At 40.4% G+C, this 16,088-nt stretch overlaps 1 protein-coding gene across 3 annotated transcripts in view; it reads left to right on the top strand.

Annotated features, from left to right (window-relative positions):
* The first annotated feature begins 1,159 nt into the window (after positions 1–1,159).
* Positions 1,160–16,088, top strand: part of CBFB (core-binding factor subunit beta) — a 53,261-nt gene continuing 38,332 nt past the window's right edge. For 2 of the 3 annotated variants that reach the window (XM_006741504.3, XM_006741505.3), the window contains exons 1-3: positions 1,166–1,499; positions 1,726–1,812; positions 7,030–7,146. In XM_006741504.3, coding sequence (XP_006741567.1) covers positions 1,422–1,499; positions 1,726–1,812; positions 7,030–7,146 — 282 coding nt within the window. In that variant the 5' untranslated portion in view covers positions 1,166–1,421. Of the gene's footprint in view, positions 1,500–1,725; positions 1,813–7,029; positions 7,147–16,088 lie in introns of all 3 variants that reach the window. The other variant, XM_081806481.1, reaches the window with a different exon arrangement.

The raw sequence follows: 16,088 nt of genomic DNA, 5'->3' as shown, positions 1-16,088 counted from the left end.
CTCCCTCCCTGACCTTGGGCAATTGATTCATCTCTGGACCTCAGGACGACCAACCATCCCAGTTTGCCAGCCAATGGTTTCCTAGGACATGGGACCTTCACTGTAAAACCAGGATAGTCTCTGGAAGACTGGACACTTGGTCACCCTAGCTCCGTTCCATATCTGCAAAACTGAGATTGAACTAGGCAGGGGTAGGAAATTCTGCCAAACCCTGCATTCAGGCTGACATTGTATCCTCACAGTCCTTTGCAATATGGCCAGCTACGTCAGTCAGAGTTGGCACCTATTTGCCAACCTTGCACTGAGTTTTTGACACGCTGGAATTTTAAGGATCAGAATTTATTGAGGATCAACTTTGAGTCAACCTCTGCCATAAATCCCATGTCAGACTCTCTCCAGCTTGGGCCAAATGACTTCCCTAAAACTTGTGGATCTTTTTTACAGTTTGATTGCACATTTGGGTAAATATATGGACTGGCATTAGGTTTACATATAATTCAGCTTTTCTTCTTTAGAGACTTAAACTTATTGAGTGCTCATTACCGTGAGAGCTTGTGTCTGAGTTTTGCAAATAGGCAAACTGAGGCTTAGCATCCAGGGCTTGTGTAAGCAGCGGAGCGAGATCCCAGCCAAGGCCTGTCTGACTCCCAGCAACTCCGACCTTTCCACCATGATGCGGATTCAGTTGGATTCTGTGGTCTTTAGTCTTCGATAGGAACAGCCTACATCCCTCCCCATCGGTTGTGGGACACAAAGTCCCCAAGGACTTAAGTTTCCTCATGTTCAGGTGACAATTTGGGGTCATTCCGAGCAGCTGAAGAGCCCCAAAGTTCCATACAGCCGACAGAAAGGACCCGCGCGGGCCGCTTCCCGTCTCCAAGGTCCGGGCAGATGCCCGCAGAGCTGTTCTGCACCGAGCAGCCCGCGGGCGGCCGAGGGAAAGAGGGCCGCGCCGCGGGAGGAGCTCTGGTTCGCGGCAGCCCAGCCGCCCCGCAGGCGGGCGGGCGGCGCATGCGCGGCGCGGGTCGCAGAGTTGTGAATGGTGCGTTTTGTTTGCCGGAGTTTGGGGCGGGCGGGCGCGCGAGGAGGAGGGGTGGGGCCGACCGGGGCGGGGCGGACGGGCGGGCTTGCGAGGTGGGCGGCGAGAGGAAGTGGCGGCGGCGGCGGCCAGGGGCGGCGAGTGCTGGGTTCGCGCGGGCGGTAGGCAACGGCTGAGGCGGCGGCGGCGTGGGCTGGGCTCGAGCGGGCGCCTGCACCTCAGATTCCCGGGATTGGGAGCCCACGCGGGCGGGCGCCTGAAACAAAGGGAAGCCAGAGTCAGGGCGCCGCGGGTGGGCGGTCAGTCGGTCAGCGCGAAGCCGGCCAGCGGGTGCCGCGCAAACCCGGAGCCCGGCCGGCCGGCGCGGCCTCAGAGCGGGAAGATGCCGCGCGTCGTGCCCGACCAGAGAAGCAAGTTCGAGAACGAGGAGTTTTTCAGGAAGCTGAGCCGCGAATGCGAGGTGAGGCAGGCGGGCGGCGCGGAGGCCGCGGCGCGCCCCGAGTGGGCCCGGGCGGAGAAAAGTTTGGGCGGCGCGGCCCCGGGCAGCCCGGCGGAGGGGCAATCTCGCCCGGGCAGCCGCCTGCCCGCAGACTCTGCTTGCCCTTATCTGCGCCGCGCGGGGCGGGCGGGCGCGCAGGCGGCGTCGCGGATTTGGCTCCTGATTTCGGGCCGTCTCTGCCTTGCAGATTAAGTACACGGGCTTCAGGGACCGGCCCCACGAGGAGCGCCAGGCGCGCTTCCAGAACGCCTGCCGCGACGGCCGCTCGGAAATCGTAAGTCGGCGGGGCAGGGGCGCGGGGACCGAGGCGCGCGCGGGTCACTTGTTGCGCGGGGGCCGCCGCGGCCCAGGCCGGTTCCGGACGGCGCCGCGGACGCCGCGGCTCCCGGAACTGAGCGGGCGCCGTCTCACTTCCTACTCGGGATTCAAAATGCGAAACCAGACACTGGCGGGCCGCGTCCTCGCGGGGACACGCTTCTCTGTGGCCCTCTGCGGGCCGTTTATGTTTCCCAGACGCGACTCGGCAAACAGTTTGCCGCGAGTGGAACTCACACCAGAGCCCAACTAAACAAGGAGAGGTCCCTGTACAGGCTGTGTCACGGATTAAGGGGTTGGGGTATTTGTAAGGGAGAAAACACCCATTCGGAAAAAGAATTGGGCTTCATTCAAGGATCTGATTTCTGGGCGAGAGTTGGTTTCTCAGGACGCTAGGTTTGTTGGTAAATTTGTATGTGAAGCTGTTTCACCGCCAGTATAGCCGAGAATCTTTATACCAGTTACCTATTGTCCCAATAGAGAAAGACAAGCCCTAAAGAATGAGCCATCTTATTTTCTTAGAATGTTAAGGCTCAGGAGACACAGAAAGAAACCATTATCTTTTTTCAAACCTCAAAAACGTCTCCCGTTTAGTGCCGCAGTTCCTAAAGAATTGCATGGATTTGCGAAACCCACAGTTGATCATGAGGCCTTGTTTCAGGTGGTAGATTTGGTGCTTTGCCTTCACCAAACCTTACCGTGGGGGGAAAAAATTCAAGTGTCTCATCTCCTTTTTGGTTTGTCCTATTGGAGGTGCTAACGAGGAGGGAATGAAAAAGCCAAAGGGTAAGTAGGAAGAAGCTAAAGAAAAGAGATCTTATTAATTAAAAAAAAAAAGAAGTTGAAGTACTGTATAGTGGAATCTAGTTATCTACTCTGAACTGGGCCCATTGCATTTGCAGAGACTTGAAGCTATGGTGGAGTTTGAATTTGGGTTAACAATAGGAGGACATACTGGAACATTTATTTTTCCCACCTCCTTCATGGAGAATATATTTTATTGAAAAACAATGCAAATACCATAAAATTCTCCCTTTTCATCACCTAAATCAAATTTATTTTAATTTTTATTTTTTTTAATATTTTATTTATTTATTTGACAGAGAGAGAGACAGCAAGAGAGGGAACACAAGCAGGGGAAGTGGGAGAGGGAGAAGCAGGCTTCCCGAAGAGCAGGGAGCCCGATGCGGGGCTCGATCCCAGGACCCTGGGAGCATGACCTGAGCCGAAGGCAGATGCTTAACGACTGAGCCACCCAGGCGCCCCTAAATCAAATTTATTGTTAAGAATATTTTGCTATTTAAAATGAAGACTTTTTAGAATTGTATTACAGATGATGTGAAGATACTAGCTAAATTTATTAGGAGCTCTAGAATATTAGGTCACTAGTGCATGTTATGAAAGAAAATCTCCAGTTTTTAGCCCACTTCCAAGTTTCTTGAGTAGTTATAATAGTTGTATGATTAAAATGTCTAAGACACATACTTTCGGTTTTGGCCTTGAGTGGTAGAAGAATCATTCATTAGTTGATCCAGTGATTATATCATTGTTTGTCTGGGCTTCCTTTCATGAAAGTAGATGGTATACCTAACCAATGGATTTCCTGAAGTTAATTGATGTAAGTGTGAAAGATGAGGTACAAAGTACTTCATGATTTTTTAGAGCTGAGGGTTTTTTTTTTTTGGAAACCTAATGAAGTATAGCTATTAGGTTGTTTTCTGTCACATCAGGGGCTTTACTGCATATAATTATGAATTGGAAGTATAATTTAACCCACAGTAGATCTGAATTTTTTTGCTCTATTATAATATTACTGTAATATTATAGCAGTATTATAGGTTGCTTGTATTTATCGTAAGTTTCTTTCCGGGGATAAATCAGATATTGTAGGCCTTCCTCTTCCAGATACCTGATCCTACAAATTTTAATAAGTTCTTAATATCTGACAAGTATTAAAAGTTAAAGGAAGGTAGGTTGAATTCTGTGTAAGATTTGCAGTTAATATAGGGCGCCTGGGTGGCTCAGTCGTTAGGCGTCTGCCTTCGGCTCAGGTCATGATCCCAGAGTCCTGGGATCGAGTCCCACATCGGGCTCCCTGCTGGGCAGGAAGCCTACTTCTCCCTCTCCCACTCCCACTGCTTGTGTTCCTGCTCTCGCACTCTCTCTCTCTGTCAAATAAATAAAATCTTAAAAAAAAAAAAAAAGATTTGCAGTTAATATTGCATATGTGTCTTAATTTGTTGAATAATGTTACTTTGTATTTGGGAAGGAATTTCACTTTTTCTAGTTCCCTCCTCCTTTGATTCAGTATTCTTCACATTTAAATTACAGGATCCCTAGCTCCTAGAGGGTGGAGACCACATTAACTTTGTGGTGTATACATTAATATACTCTCCTCTAAACAGGTACTCTGCATAACGCTTATTGTATTATAGGTTCTTGATTAATTGAATTTAGAGGTTACTTAATATAATGCCTACAATTTTTTTTTTAGTTAGGAACAGGCTGTGGCTTTTACTTATTTGGTTGTGGAAAATAGGTGTGTAGAAGGCATTATTTTGCTTCTGTTTTGACAGCAGCTATATACAGTAAAAATATGCATAGTTACCAAAACTATTATCGACCTTTCCCCCCTCTTTTTATTCTTTTAATTTTGAACATCTCCTTAGTGTATCATTGAAGTTAATGAATTTATTTTGTATTTAGATAGATGTGATCATAACTATAAAACTTACCCAGACTCCTTATCATAGCATGAATAAAAGTGATTATGGGTAAGGGGTAGAATCTATTTGGTCTGTTTTATTCCTCACGTAAGTTCTTATTGTGGTAAGAGTGTTGGAGAAGTCTTCAACACTAATGGTAAATTAAAAGGATTCAGGTGTTGTGATGACTGACAGCCGTAAAAACTATATATTTGTAATCCTGAAGATGGAAGGGTAAAGGTATGTTGGATTGGCATAAGGTGTGTTATTTTACGATTAGTGAAACCTGTAGAATAATCATTGGGACACTCTGGAAATCTTACATATAGACAATGATACCACTGTATCATTTTTATTTTTTATTTTTTTTAAGATTTTATTTATTTATTCATGAGAGATAGAGAGAGAGAGAGGCAGAGGCAGAGGGAGAAGCAGGCTCCCCGCGGAGCAGGGAGCCTGATGCGGGACTCGATCCCAGGGCCCTGGGATCATGACCTGAGCTGAAGGCAGACGCTTAACCGACTGAGCCACCCAGGCGTCCCATCATTTTTATGTTTTTGAACAGAATTTTCCCAATTGTTATGCGTGTGTAGATATTCCATTAAAAAAAGAGTTCTGTGGTCAAATAAATTTGCAAAATGCTATACTAGAATGATCTGTTTTTACCACTTCTCTCTCAGAGAGAGGGATCTTGATGAGATAATGGGCATGAAGTGATGAAGCAGGAAATCTCTTCTGAGGTTGGTCTTCAGACAGGAGGTGAGGTAATAAGATCTATAGACTGTTTTTACTTAGCAGGGAGCTGATTTGGGGTACTCTGGGGGTGGAAGGATTTGTTACTAGGTGAATACTAAAGAAACATGCCTTGGGGATTTTGATACAAGGCATTCATTCATGGACTGAATCTCTTACCTGCCACCACTCTACGCTGAGAATTTATTTTATTATCTGAGGCTGAAAAACTTAGCTCTTTTATCCAGCTCAAAACTATTTCTCTTATTTAGCAAATACTTAAATGGCATTTGCCTGGTACTATTATAAGCACTTTACAAATAATTAGTGGGGAAACTGAGGTACAGCTAAGTAACTTGCTTCGTCATACAGCCTAGGCAGTGTGCCTTCTAGAGTCTGCTTTTCATTTGAACTATTGTTGGTTCATTTCACTCCACTTGTCTTTTAAACTTTGTGTTAATGGGGAAAGATTTTTTTTAAAGGTTAATGTTGTAATATTGACGTTTGTTCAGTCCCTATTTATATAAAATACCACAAGAAAGAGTATCCCAGTTGATTAGGTAAATGCCATTAAAGATTTCTATAGAGATTTAGCAGTTAGGTTGACAGTTGTACCTCCAGCACCAATAATAGAAATAGGAAGAATACATTTTTATCTCTAAAGAATCTAAGCTGTTAATCACCAGGGGTACTGGTGGATAGTTGAATCAGCTGATGGCTTTAAACAGTTTGCCCAAAATGTGAACCCCTTCCTTTCAGTTGAAGACTCTTTGATTGGAAACAAAGTATGTTGTGGAACTTTAATTAGTAAAATAAAACAAACCAAAACCTTTTCTCATTTCAACAAAAAAAGAAGAGTTTACATTTAGGTGATGAAAAATGTTATTTTTGTGTGTGTGTGTGTGTGTGTGTGTGTGTGTGTTTTTCAAAATGCTTTTTACTTATTTCTTTGTTTCTTTCTGAATTTCCCTTGGGAAGAGGGACAATGCTATTTCCATTTTTTTACTTGGAGAAAATATAGTTAAATGGCTTAGGGGCTACACAGAATACTTTATTGAAATGGTTTTAGATTGTTCTGTCTGTTGAACCATGCATCCAAATCTTATTATAAATATTAGATGAATACTCTTTTGTATAGTCAGATCCAGTTCTCCTAAAGTTAAATTTCAGAAAATGCATATTTTTTAAGTCACCTAAGGTTTTAGAGAGATGAGAAGTTCTGTCACATTACATGCTAATGTATCATTTATCAGAAGAGACAGTCCTGTGCATTTTTAACATAGGTTTAGAACATAGTGTTCCATTAGGCGAGGGAAATCAAGAGAAATTAAAATGCCTCATTTACACATCTTGAAATTGTGGTATGCTTTAAAATTCAAAATGTTTAGATCTTCAGTGATTTTCAAATTTAAAAATAGAAGTTTTTAAATTCAGGGATGATGGCTTCTGGTTAGACATTAGCAATGCGAGATCCTAACGTCAGCAAAAAATGACCTGAAAGAAAGTATTGATTCCATGTCTGATTTTATATTTAAGCAGCCAATGGCAAATGTCCTCAAAATGGAATCAGATGTTTGTAACTTAATACTTAAGAAAAATGATGAGTGCATGTTTTTTACTTTTAAGTATTCTCGGTGCTGCCTGGCTTAAGACAGAAACTGATGTAAAAATAAATGACTGCCTGCATAATTTATGTAATGTCCTGCTCCTGATCCTGTTTGTATTGATTTTTCTAAAAGGCTTTTGTGGCCACAGGAACCAATCTGTCTCTCCAGTTTTTTCCGGCCAGCTGGCAGGGAGAACAACGACAGACACCTAGCCGGGAGTATGTCGACTTAGAAAGAGAAGCAGGCAAGGTAGGAAACATTTCTTTGCATTTGAAATACTGTGGATTGTTCTATTAGAGACTATCGGAAGATTTACAGTTTAATGAAGAGATCTCAGGTGTGATTATATACATATATGGTCAGATTTGTTTTCATATTATAAGGATGTAATACAATTTTTTAAATCAGTGTCAAATTTTTTTGGTATTATTCCATTACTAATTTCATGTATATAATATTCATCATAGAAACTTACACCCCTTAAAGAGAGTAGTGTGCTTTCTTACATGTAATATTTAAAACTTAATTCCTTTAAAAGTGTTGACAGGCTATTTTTTGTTTTACTAATCCAAGTGATTCTGGTGCTGTAAAAAAAATAAAATTAAGAGAAAAATGGGAGAAGGCTCTGTAGGCATAAAATTTAATAATAAATAGCTCATGGGTAACTTTCTACTTCTGTTAATACTGCAAATTTAATTTTGATTAAAAAACAGTGTGAAAACTTTAACTTGGAAATAATTTTTTTGTTTTGAGGAAAAGCTGGGAAAAGAAATTGATGCCTTAAAATTTTTATATTGGAAGTTTAGGTTGAAGATACGAAATGTTTAAGCTGAGAGCTCTGTTAAATGCTAACTTAGATGTATTACATAACTTTGTGACATTTAGTAAAAAATATCTTGGATTGGTTCATCTTTTAATGTAGAAGTTGACTCTTATTGAAATAAAATATTAAAGAAAAATATTTTTTGGCTTCATCTTATGCTCAGTATTTCTCCTGTTCCCTTTGTGTTTCTGTACCCGTTTTGATCAACTTGCTCACTTACTCTTCTAAGTATTGTCATGAATAACATAACCTCTCACTTTATTTGCAAAACATAATACATATATAATACAAAGATTTTTGTATTAGCCTGTTTTGGGAAAAAGATTCCTGGTTTTGTATATTACAATGAAGACTTTTTGTTTAAATTTTATGAAATAAGGTGGGTTTGCTTTTTTTTTTAAGATTTACTTATGTACTTGAGAGAGAGAGAGAGAGGAGATAATCTCAAGCAGACTCCCTGCTGAGCAAGAGCCCAACCCAGGGCTCGATCTCACAACCCTGAGATCATGACCTGAGCCAAACCCAAGAGTCGGATGCTTAGCTGACTAAGCCACCCAGGCACCCCTGGATTCGATCTTTTGTGGGTGACAAACCAACTAATCTTTGGAGAGGGAGAGGGGAAAATAGATTACAGAATTTTTAAAAAGAGTAATAAGTGATTTGCTTTTCTCTGTATTAGCTTGCTTGCTTGGAAGATTAAAAGCAAATGTTCCAAGTTTTACTGTTTGGTAATTCTTATATATAAGGAAGAAGTTGGGAAGTCACTGTAGGATTATGCTTTGTCTGTTTTGTGCATGTATGTGTAAGTCAATGAAGAAATTATTTTTTTCCTTGTTCAAAACACTTTCTTAACGTTCGTTTAACATGGTGGCTCAAATACTACAGACATAAACCAAAAAAAGTTATTTTCTCAACTTTAATGCTAAACTATTTTGACACTTCAAAATGGACATCTCAGTGTTACCCAAGTCTGCCAGTATTTAATAACTAATAAATGGGTGTTAACTCTACTAGAAAGTATGTTTGCTTAAATTAATGTAATGATAACTGTTTACCAGATCGAAGACCACATTATTCTTGGACTTAAGCCATTGACATGTTTTTAGTTACATGACCAACAATAACAAAAATGTTGTATGACTTATTTTAGTGTTTAGAAGGTATGTTTTGAAATACAATTGATAGAACTGATGCAAGTTATCAGGACACTTATATTTTATTAATAGTTGTTTTAGAAGGTTTTTTTCTGTAAAAGGCCACGTATCAAATAGTTTTAGTTTTGCAGGCATGTGGTCTGTGTTGCAGCTGCTCAAGTCTGCTGTTATAGTGGAAAAGGAGCCATAGACAATATGTAAACAAATGAGTGTGGCTGTGTTCCAAGAATAGTAACAGTGGCAAACTCAGTGTCTTTCCCTCAGATTTAAATCTGTAAATGTTTATGTGTAGATTGTGTACTCTTTAAATATAATTTTTCAACACCTGTACTACGCCAGTAGGATCCAGAAGAAAAAAACATGTTAAGGCACAAAAACCAAAAACAAACAGGAAACTGCTAGTATATTGCTCCTTTCCAGTGGGATAAAGGATACCAGTGCATTTAGACAAAAGGTACTGACCCATGTTTTCTCAACCATGGAGCTCAAGCTATGGGGTCTTTTAATTTTCTTACTCCTTTTTTATGGTCTCTTTCTGATAGTCATTAGCTTGTATTTCTGTCCCTACAGGACTAGGACTAGGACTAAAAGCAAAGAAAAATTGAAGGGATTTCCCCAAATGTTAATTGTTTGCCTCTGCTTCTTATTTTGGATCGCAGATCAGCATCTTTTCTTCCCCGTACTCTCAGCCTAATTACTTTCTGAAGCAGCTTAGTTCTCTTCCCCATTCACACCCAACTTTGAGGAACCTAGGGTTAAGGCTTTAGAGTTAGGCATAATTAAGTCCTGGCTTCATTTACTACTATATAACTTTGTGCAAGTTATTTAACCTTTATGGTCCTCAATTTGAACATGAGGTTAATGCATACTTCCCAAGATTGCCCTAGTGATTAAATAGTGTATAAAGTGCTTAGCCCAGTATCTGACACAGTTGCTCAAAAATTCATTCATTCTGAAGGTTCTTGTTGAACACCTGTTGTGTATCCTGAGCATTGTCCTAGGCACTTGAGATGCATCAGTGAACAAAACAAAGACCCTCCCCTAGAGATTGTTTTATGGAAGGAGTGAAGGATAGACAGTATTCATAATAAATAAGTTATGTAGTATTTTACGAAGTGGTAGGTGCTCTGGAAGAAAAGAAAAAGTTGAATAGAATGAGGATGATTGAGGACCAGAAATGTTTGCAATTTTAAATAGGTTGGTCTGGGTAAAGAAGGTCATGTTTGAGCAGAGACCTGAAGGAGGTTAGGGAATGATGAGCCATGTAGGTATCGGTGGAAAGACAGGAGACAGTCACTGTGAAGGTCCTAGAGTGAGAGCATGTTCGTGTGTTTGATAAGCAGCAAGCAGCCCAGTGTGCCTGGAGTAGACTGAGCAAGGAGGAGGGTAATAGGAGATGAGATCAGGGAGATAACAAGGAGCCAGTTTATGTGACCTTGCAAACACCTGGATTTTTATTCTGAGTGAAATGGGGAGTAGTTTTAGGTTTTTGAGCGGATGAACAATATGATCTACCTTGGGTTTTGAAAGGATCACTCTAGCTGCTGGGTTAATAATAGGCTGTAGGGGGGCAAGAGTGAAGTAGGGAGACCAGTTTGGCTGTTGCTGTGATCTTGGCGAGAGGCTAGGGTAGTAGCATTGGAGGTGGTGAGAGGTGATCATAGTCTGAATATATTTTGAGATAGAGCCAACAGGATATGCTTATGGATTGGATGTTGGGTGTGAGAGTCGAGAATGACTCCAACGTTTTTGGCAAGAGCAACTGGGAGTATGGGATTGCTGTCATCTGAGATAGGAAAGACTGTGGGTGGAGCAATTTTGAGGAGCAATTTAGGACATGTGTGTTTGTGGTGGTGGCTTGTTAATGCACTTCTGTTTTCTTACCGCCCACCCTTGACTTCTTTAAGTTAGGGCACTGCTTTCTCATAAGTGATCCTTCATCTGCTTATCCCAAGGGTTCAGTGGCCTGTTAAAAAGAATCAACTTTATTGAAGTATACTTGACATACAATAGAATGCACCCATTTTAATTATATAAATTTGAGTTTTAACAAATGTACGCACCCATGTAAACACTACCCATGATCAAGATAGTGTGTCAGTCACTGCCAAAAGTTCCCTTGTGCCCTTTTACAGGAGTCTGGGAGTGGTTTGGCTGGATGGTTCTGGCTCAGGGCTGGGACTGTGCAGTCTCTGAAGACTTGACTGGAGCTGAAGAATCCACTTCCAGGCTCACACGTGACTATTGGTAGGTGGCTTCACTTGCTAGTCATGTGTGCCTCTCCACAGAGAGAGAAAAGAATGAAGTCACCATGCTTTTTATGACCTATTCTCCAATCACTTGTGTCTTATTCCGTTCATTAGAAAGGAGTCACTAAGTCTAGCCCGCATTTGACAGGGAAGGAGGAATTCACATACATGGGTGTGTGAATACCAGGACACTGGGATCATTGGGGCTATCTTGGAGGCTGGCTACTGCAATATTCACTTAAATTTAGTGAACTCTGAAATATTAGAATGCTAATAGGAGACAGAACCTGCATATTCTCTTTGATTTGAAATATGGCTTTATGATCTAAGATAATGGGCTCACCAAAGTCAGTCCTTTTATTCATTCTTTCTGCCTTTGTGTTCATAGGAATATTTTCAAACCAAAGGTCTTCAATAAGGAAGGCCTGTTAATGGATAACTGACCATAAATAGGTATTTCATGTAAGATCAAATCAGAGCATTCAAGTTTATACCGTCTCTCAAATATATTTGAAACTTCTGCACCCAGGTGTCTAGTGAGCTGTCTGCATTGACTCTTAACAACAATCTTTTTTAGAAGAGGTTTAAAATAAAACAATGTAGTAGAAAGAGCTATCTGTCAAAAGACAATCATAGCTATTTTTTTTAACCTGGAAATGGGAATCACAATGTCTGTCCTCTTCCTATACCTCATGTGAGGATTAAATGAAGTACTAGAATATGTGAAAATGCCTTTTAAATTGTAATACCCCATCCAAAATTAGGCTGTTTGATGGTTTTGTAGGGTGAAATTATAGGTAACTTAATTATGGAGTTTTAGTGCTATGGTGTGCCTTAGGTCAGCTTCACTTGTAACTGTACAGTGTTGGAACACCACATCTTTCCCAAGTGTCCATCCTGGTGTATTATAAACCCTGACAGCCAAAGTGTTCGTAATTCTGCCTGAATCTAAACTGCTTTTCTCTCATTTCGCTTTCAGAAGGCAAGGAAAGCAACCAATTGGAATTTAAGTCATTCTTAGTTAAATTTTTGTAGGCCAAGCAACTTCTAATTCCTTTGATCTTTCCTCTTAGGACCCATTTCCAATTGCTTTTTATTTCAAACAAATACAAATGATTATGTTTCACCATAAGTTATTAGTCTTGAATGGTCAGATTAATGGTTTTTGCATGCATTCTTTGTTTTATAAAGCCTGGGTTAGGGTTTCAAATTAATTACTGTATATGATTACTACATGATCCTAGTTTTTGAGTATAAAGATAAAGGGTATGAAAAGTATTTTATAAACTGAAAAAAAATGAACTTTTACAGTGCTACTGTTTATCATTTTTTCTGTAGAAATTGAGTATGCTATCTAGTGTTACTACATTGGCCCCAGAGAAAGAGAGGTTAAAATTTTTTTTAACAGTTGCATTTCTATTTATAACTTCTGATTTTAGTTGATAGTCAAATAATATTACTAGCACACATTGAGAAGTAGTTATGAAGTATATGTTATTAGAGCAGATGCTTTTTTTTTTTTTTAAAGATTTTATTTATTTATTAGAGAGCGAGCGAGCGAGAAACAGCATGAGAGAGGAGAGGGTCAGAGGGAGAAGCAGGCTCCCCGCTGAGCCGGGAGCCCGATGTGGGACTCGATCCCAGGACCCTGGGATCATGACCTGAGCCGAAGGCAGTCGCTTAACCAACTGAGCCACCCAGGCGCCCTAGAGCAGATGCTTTTAAGAAATTTTGGTGTCTTATTTTTTTCTTCCCTGAACTTCTGTACTTAAACTGAAATCTTTTATCATTCATTTTCATGAGCATAAGTAAAGCAAAATTTAACAGCATTTGATTTAATGAATGAGGACAGACTCTTGTTTTAAATGGTTTTTCCAGAGGTCTGTGATTCTGCTGCTTCTGGAGCATTTTGCTTACTTGCCTGCAGGATCTTTGTCCCAAAATAAATATTGTGTCTGTTTATATACCATCCACAATTTGGCAGGGTGTAGAGGACTCCTTGATGTTAGCTTTGAGAAATCCCTATTCAAGCTCAACCAGTTCCTTCTCCTCCTCAGACAGCCCAGTCACTCCAAATAAAAGATAGCTGTGGTAAAGCTTTGGAATGTGATTTTCCCCAAGAGAAATTGAGACAACTTTACAACTAGTTTGTCAGATCTAGATTTTAAATATGTCTACTCAACTAAAATATGAAGTATATTTTCCAGTGTTTAGTTATTGGCAATTTGGTGCGTTGGAATAAGTAATCTGTTTTTGTTTGTTTGCTTGTTTTAAAGCAGACATTTATTTATTTATATTATTTTATTTATTTTTTTCATCCTGATAAGTATACTCTTCAGTCTCCATGGTCTGTTTCATCCATCCCCCTTCCCCCTTCCTCTCTGATAACTGTCAGTTTGTTCTCTATAGTTAAGAGTCTACTCTTGGTTTGTCTGGTTTTCTAAAATATATTTTAAGTATACTATAATATTTTTTTAAAGATTTATTTGAGAGAGAGAGATCATGAGCAGGGGGGAGGGGTAGAGGGAGAAGCAGACTCCCTGCTGAGCAGGGATCCTGACGTGGGACTTTGTCCCAGGACCCCAGGGTTAGGACCTGAGCAGAAGGCAGATGCTTAACTGACTGAGCCACCCAGGTAGCATATCCACACAACTATAATATTTAAATAACTGAATTATAAAGTTTAGAACTGGCAGCCTTACGCTTATATTTTTTAAAGAAAAGGGTTTTTTTGTTTGGTTCTTGTTTTTTTTAAAAGATTTTATTTATTTATTTATTTGACAGAGAGAGACAGCGAGAGAGGGAACACAAGCAGGGGGAGTGGGAGAAACAGGCTTCCCGCGGAGCAGGGAACCTGATGCGGGACTCGATCCCCGAACCCTGGGATCATGACCTGAGCCGAAGGCAGACGCTTAACGACTGAGCCACCCAGGCGCCCCCTAAAGAAAAGGTTTTATTTCAATAATTTTTAAATCCAGGAGGGAGACTTGACCGACTTCATGCATAAACAAGATGGTTTAAGAAGTATTACCTTCCAGTTAGAGTTACATTAATTTGCAAATATGTAAATATATCTCCACAGTATTTGAAGATTGTGTGTTCTCTTTTTCCCTTCTCTTGAATTGTATTATTTGTCTGAATTTACCTTTTAGCATTAAGGTAAAATTTTTGTCTTGGCCTTATCTGAATTATATATTCCAAGTTAAAGAAGACCGAAATAATATGTCTAAGAGGAACCTCCTAATTCTTCCCCTCCTTCCTTTGGCTTTTTTTTTTTTTTAAGATTTTATTTATTTATTTGACAGAGAAAGACACAGTGAAAGAGGGAACACAAGCAGGGGGAGTGGGAGAGGGAGAAGCAGGCTTCCTGCCTAGCAGGGAGCCCGATGCAGGGCTCGATCCCAGGACCCTGGGATCGTGACCTGAGCTGAAGGCAGATGCTTAACAACTGAGCCACACAGGAGCCCCTTCCTTCTGCTGCTTACCCCAGTATTTTTTAATGATTAATTCAAACACTTCGAGGATAAAGACTGCTGAAACTCACAATCCTGAGATCAAGAGTCACATGCTCCACCAACTGAGCCAGCCAGGCACCCGCTGTGTATTTCCTAATACAATGTTTCATACAATGTCAAGGCTACCTCATAAATTTGACTCATAATAAAACTTCAGTTGCAAAAATATTTGATAACTTATATTTAGAATACATAAAAAACTCTCACATCTCAATTATAACCTAATACAAAAAAATGGACCAAGGATTTGAATGGACACTTCACCAAAGATATACAAATGGCACATAAAACATGCTCAACACTGTAAGTCACTAGGGAGATGCAAATTAAAAGCAAAGAATACCACTATATACTCATTAAAGTAGCAAAATGAAAAAGACTGATGGCACAAAGTGTTGATAAAGATGTAAAGTGACTGCAACTCTCATATACAGCTAATGGGAATGCAAAATTATACAGCCACTTTGGAGAATAGTTTGGCAACTTCTTAAAAAGTTATCATAATGAGATGACCCAGCAGTCTGAGTTCTATGTATCTACCCAAGAGAAATGAAAACATATGTCCACATAGGAGACTTGTATGTAAATGTTTAAAGCAGCATTATTCGTAATAACCAAAAAAGGGGAAATAACCCCAATGGCTAACAACTGGTAAATGGGTAAACAAAATGTAGCATATCCACACAATGGCATACTGCTCAGTGAAAAAAAGAAATGGACTATTATACACACAACATAGATGTATTTCAAAAGCAAGTTGCTAAGTGACAGCTAGACACAAAAGTCTGTATACTGTATGACTCTGTTTATATGAAATTCTAGAAAAGACAAAACTATAGTAATAGAAAGCAGGTCAGTGGTTGCCTGGACCAGGGAGTGAGAGGACTGACTGAATGCAAAGGGGCATGGGAAAACTTTCTGAGGTTATAGAAATGTTCCAATCTTGCCACTGCCCATATATATATATATGGTCATATAATATATATATATTTTAAGATTTAGAGAGAGATAGAGGGAGCACTTGAGTGTGGGGGGTGGGGTGCAGAGGGAGAAAGAGTCTTAAGCAGAGTGCTGAGCGCGAAGCCTGACTTGAGACTCAATCTCACGACCCAAGCCGAAACCGAGTTGGGTGCTTAACCGACTGCGCTACCCAGGCGCCCTTTGTTTTTTATATATATCTCAATACCAATTGAAAAAAATCAATTATGAGGGAAAATGGGAAGCAGTGAAATTAGGATATAGCAGTCCTACCCCAAAATTATAGTTGATATAAATGCATGCGACTCTTGATCTCGGGGTTGTAAGTTTAAGCCCCATGTTGGGTACAGAGATTATTTAAAAATACAATCTTTTTTTTTTTTTTTTAAAGATTTTATTTATTTATTTGAGAGAGAGAGCACATGAGATGGGGGAGGGTCAGAGGGAGAAGCAGACTCCCCGCCGAGCAGGG

The sequence above is a fragment of the Leptonychotes weddellii genome, chromosome 16, assembly GCF_054177405.1.
Source record: "Leptonychotes weddellii isolate Sample4059 chromosome 16, ASM5417740v2, whole genome shotgun sequence".
NCBI classification, from domain to species: Eukaryota; Metazoa; Chordata; class Mammalia; order Carnivora; family Phocidae; genus Leptonychotes; species Leptonychotes weddellii.
Note: the sequence above shows the minus strand (reverse complement) of the source record. Positions and strands in the feature narration are given on the sequence as shown.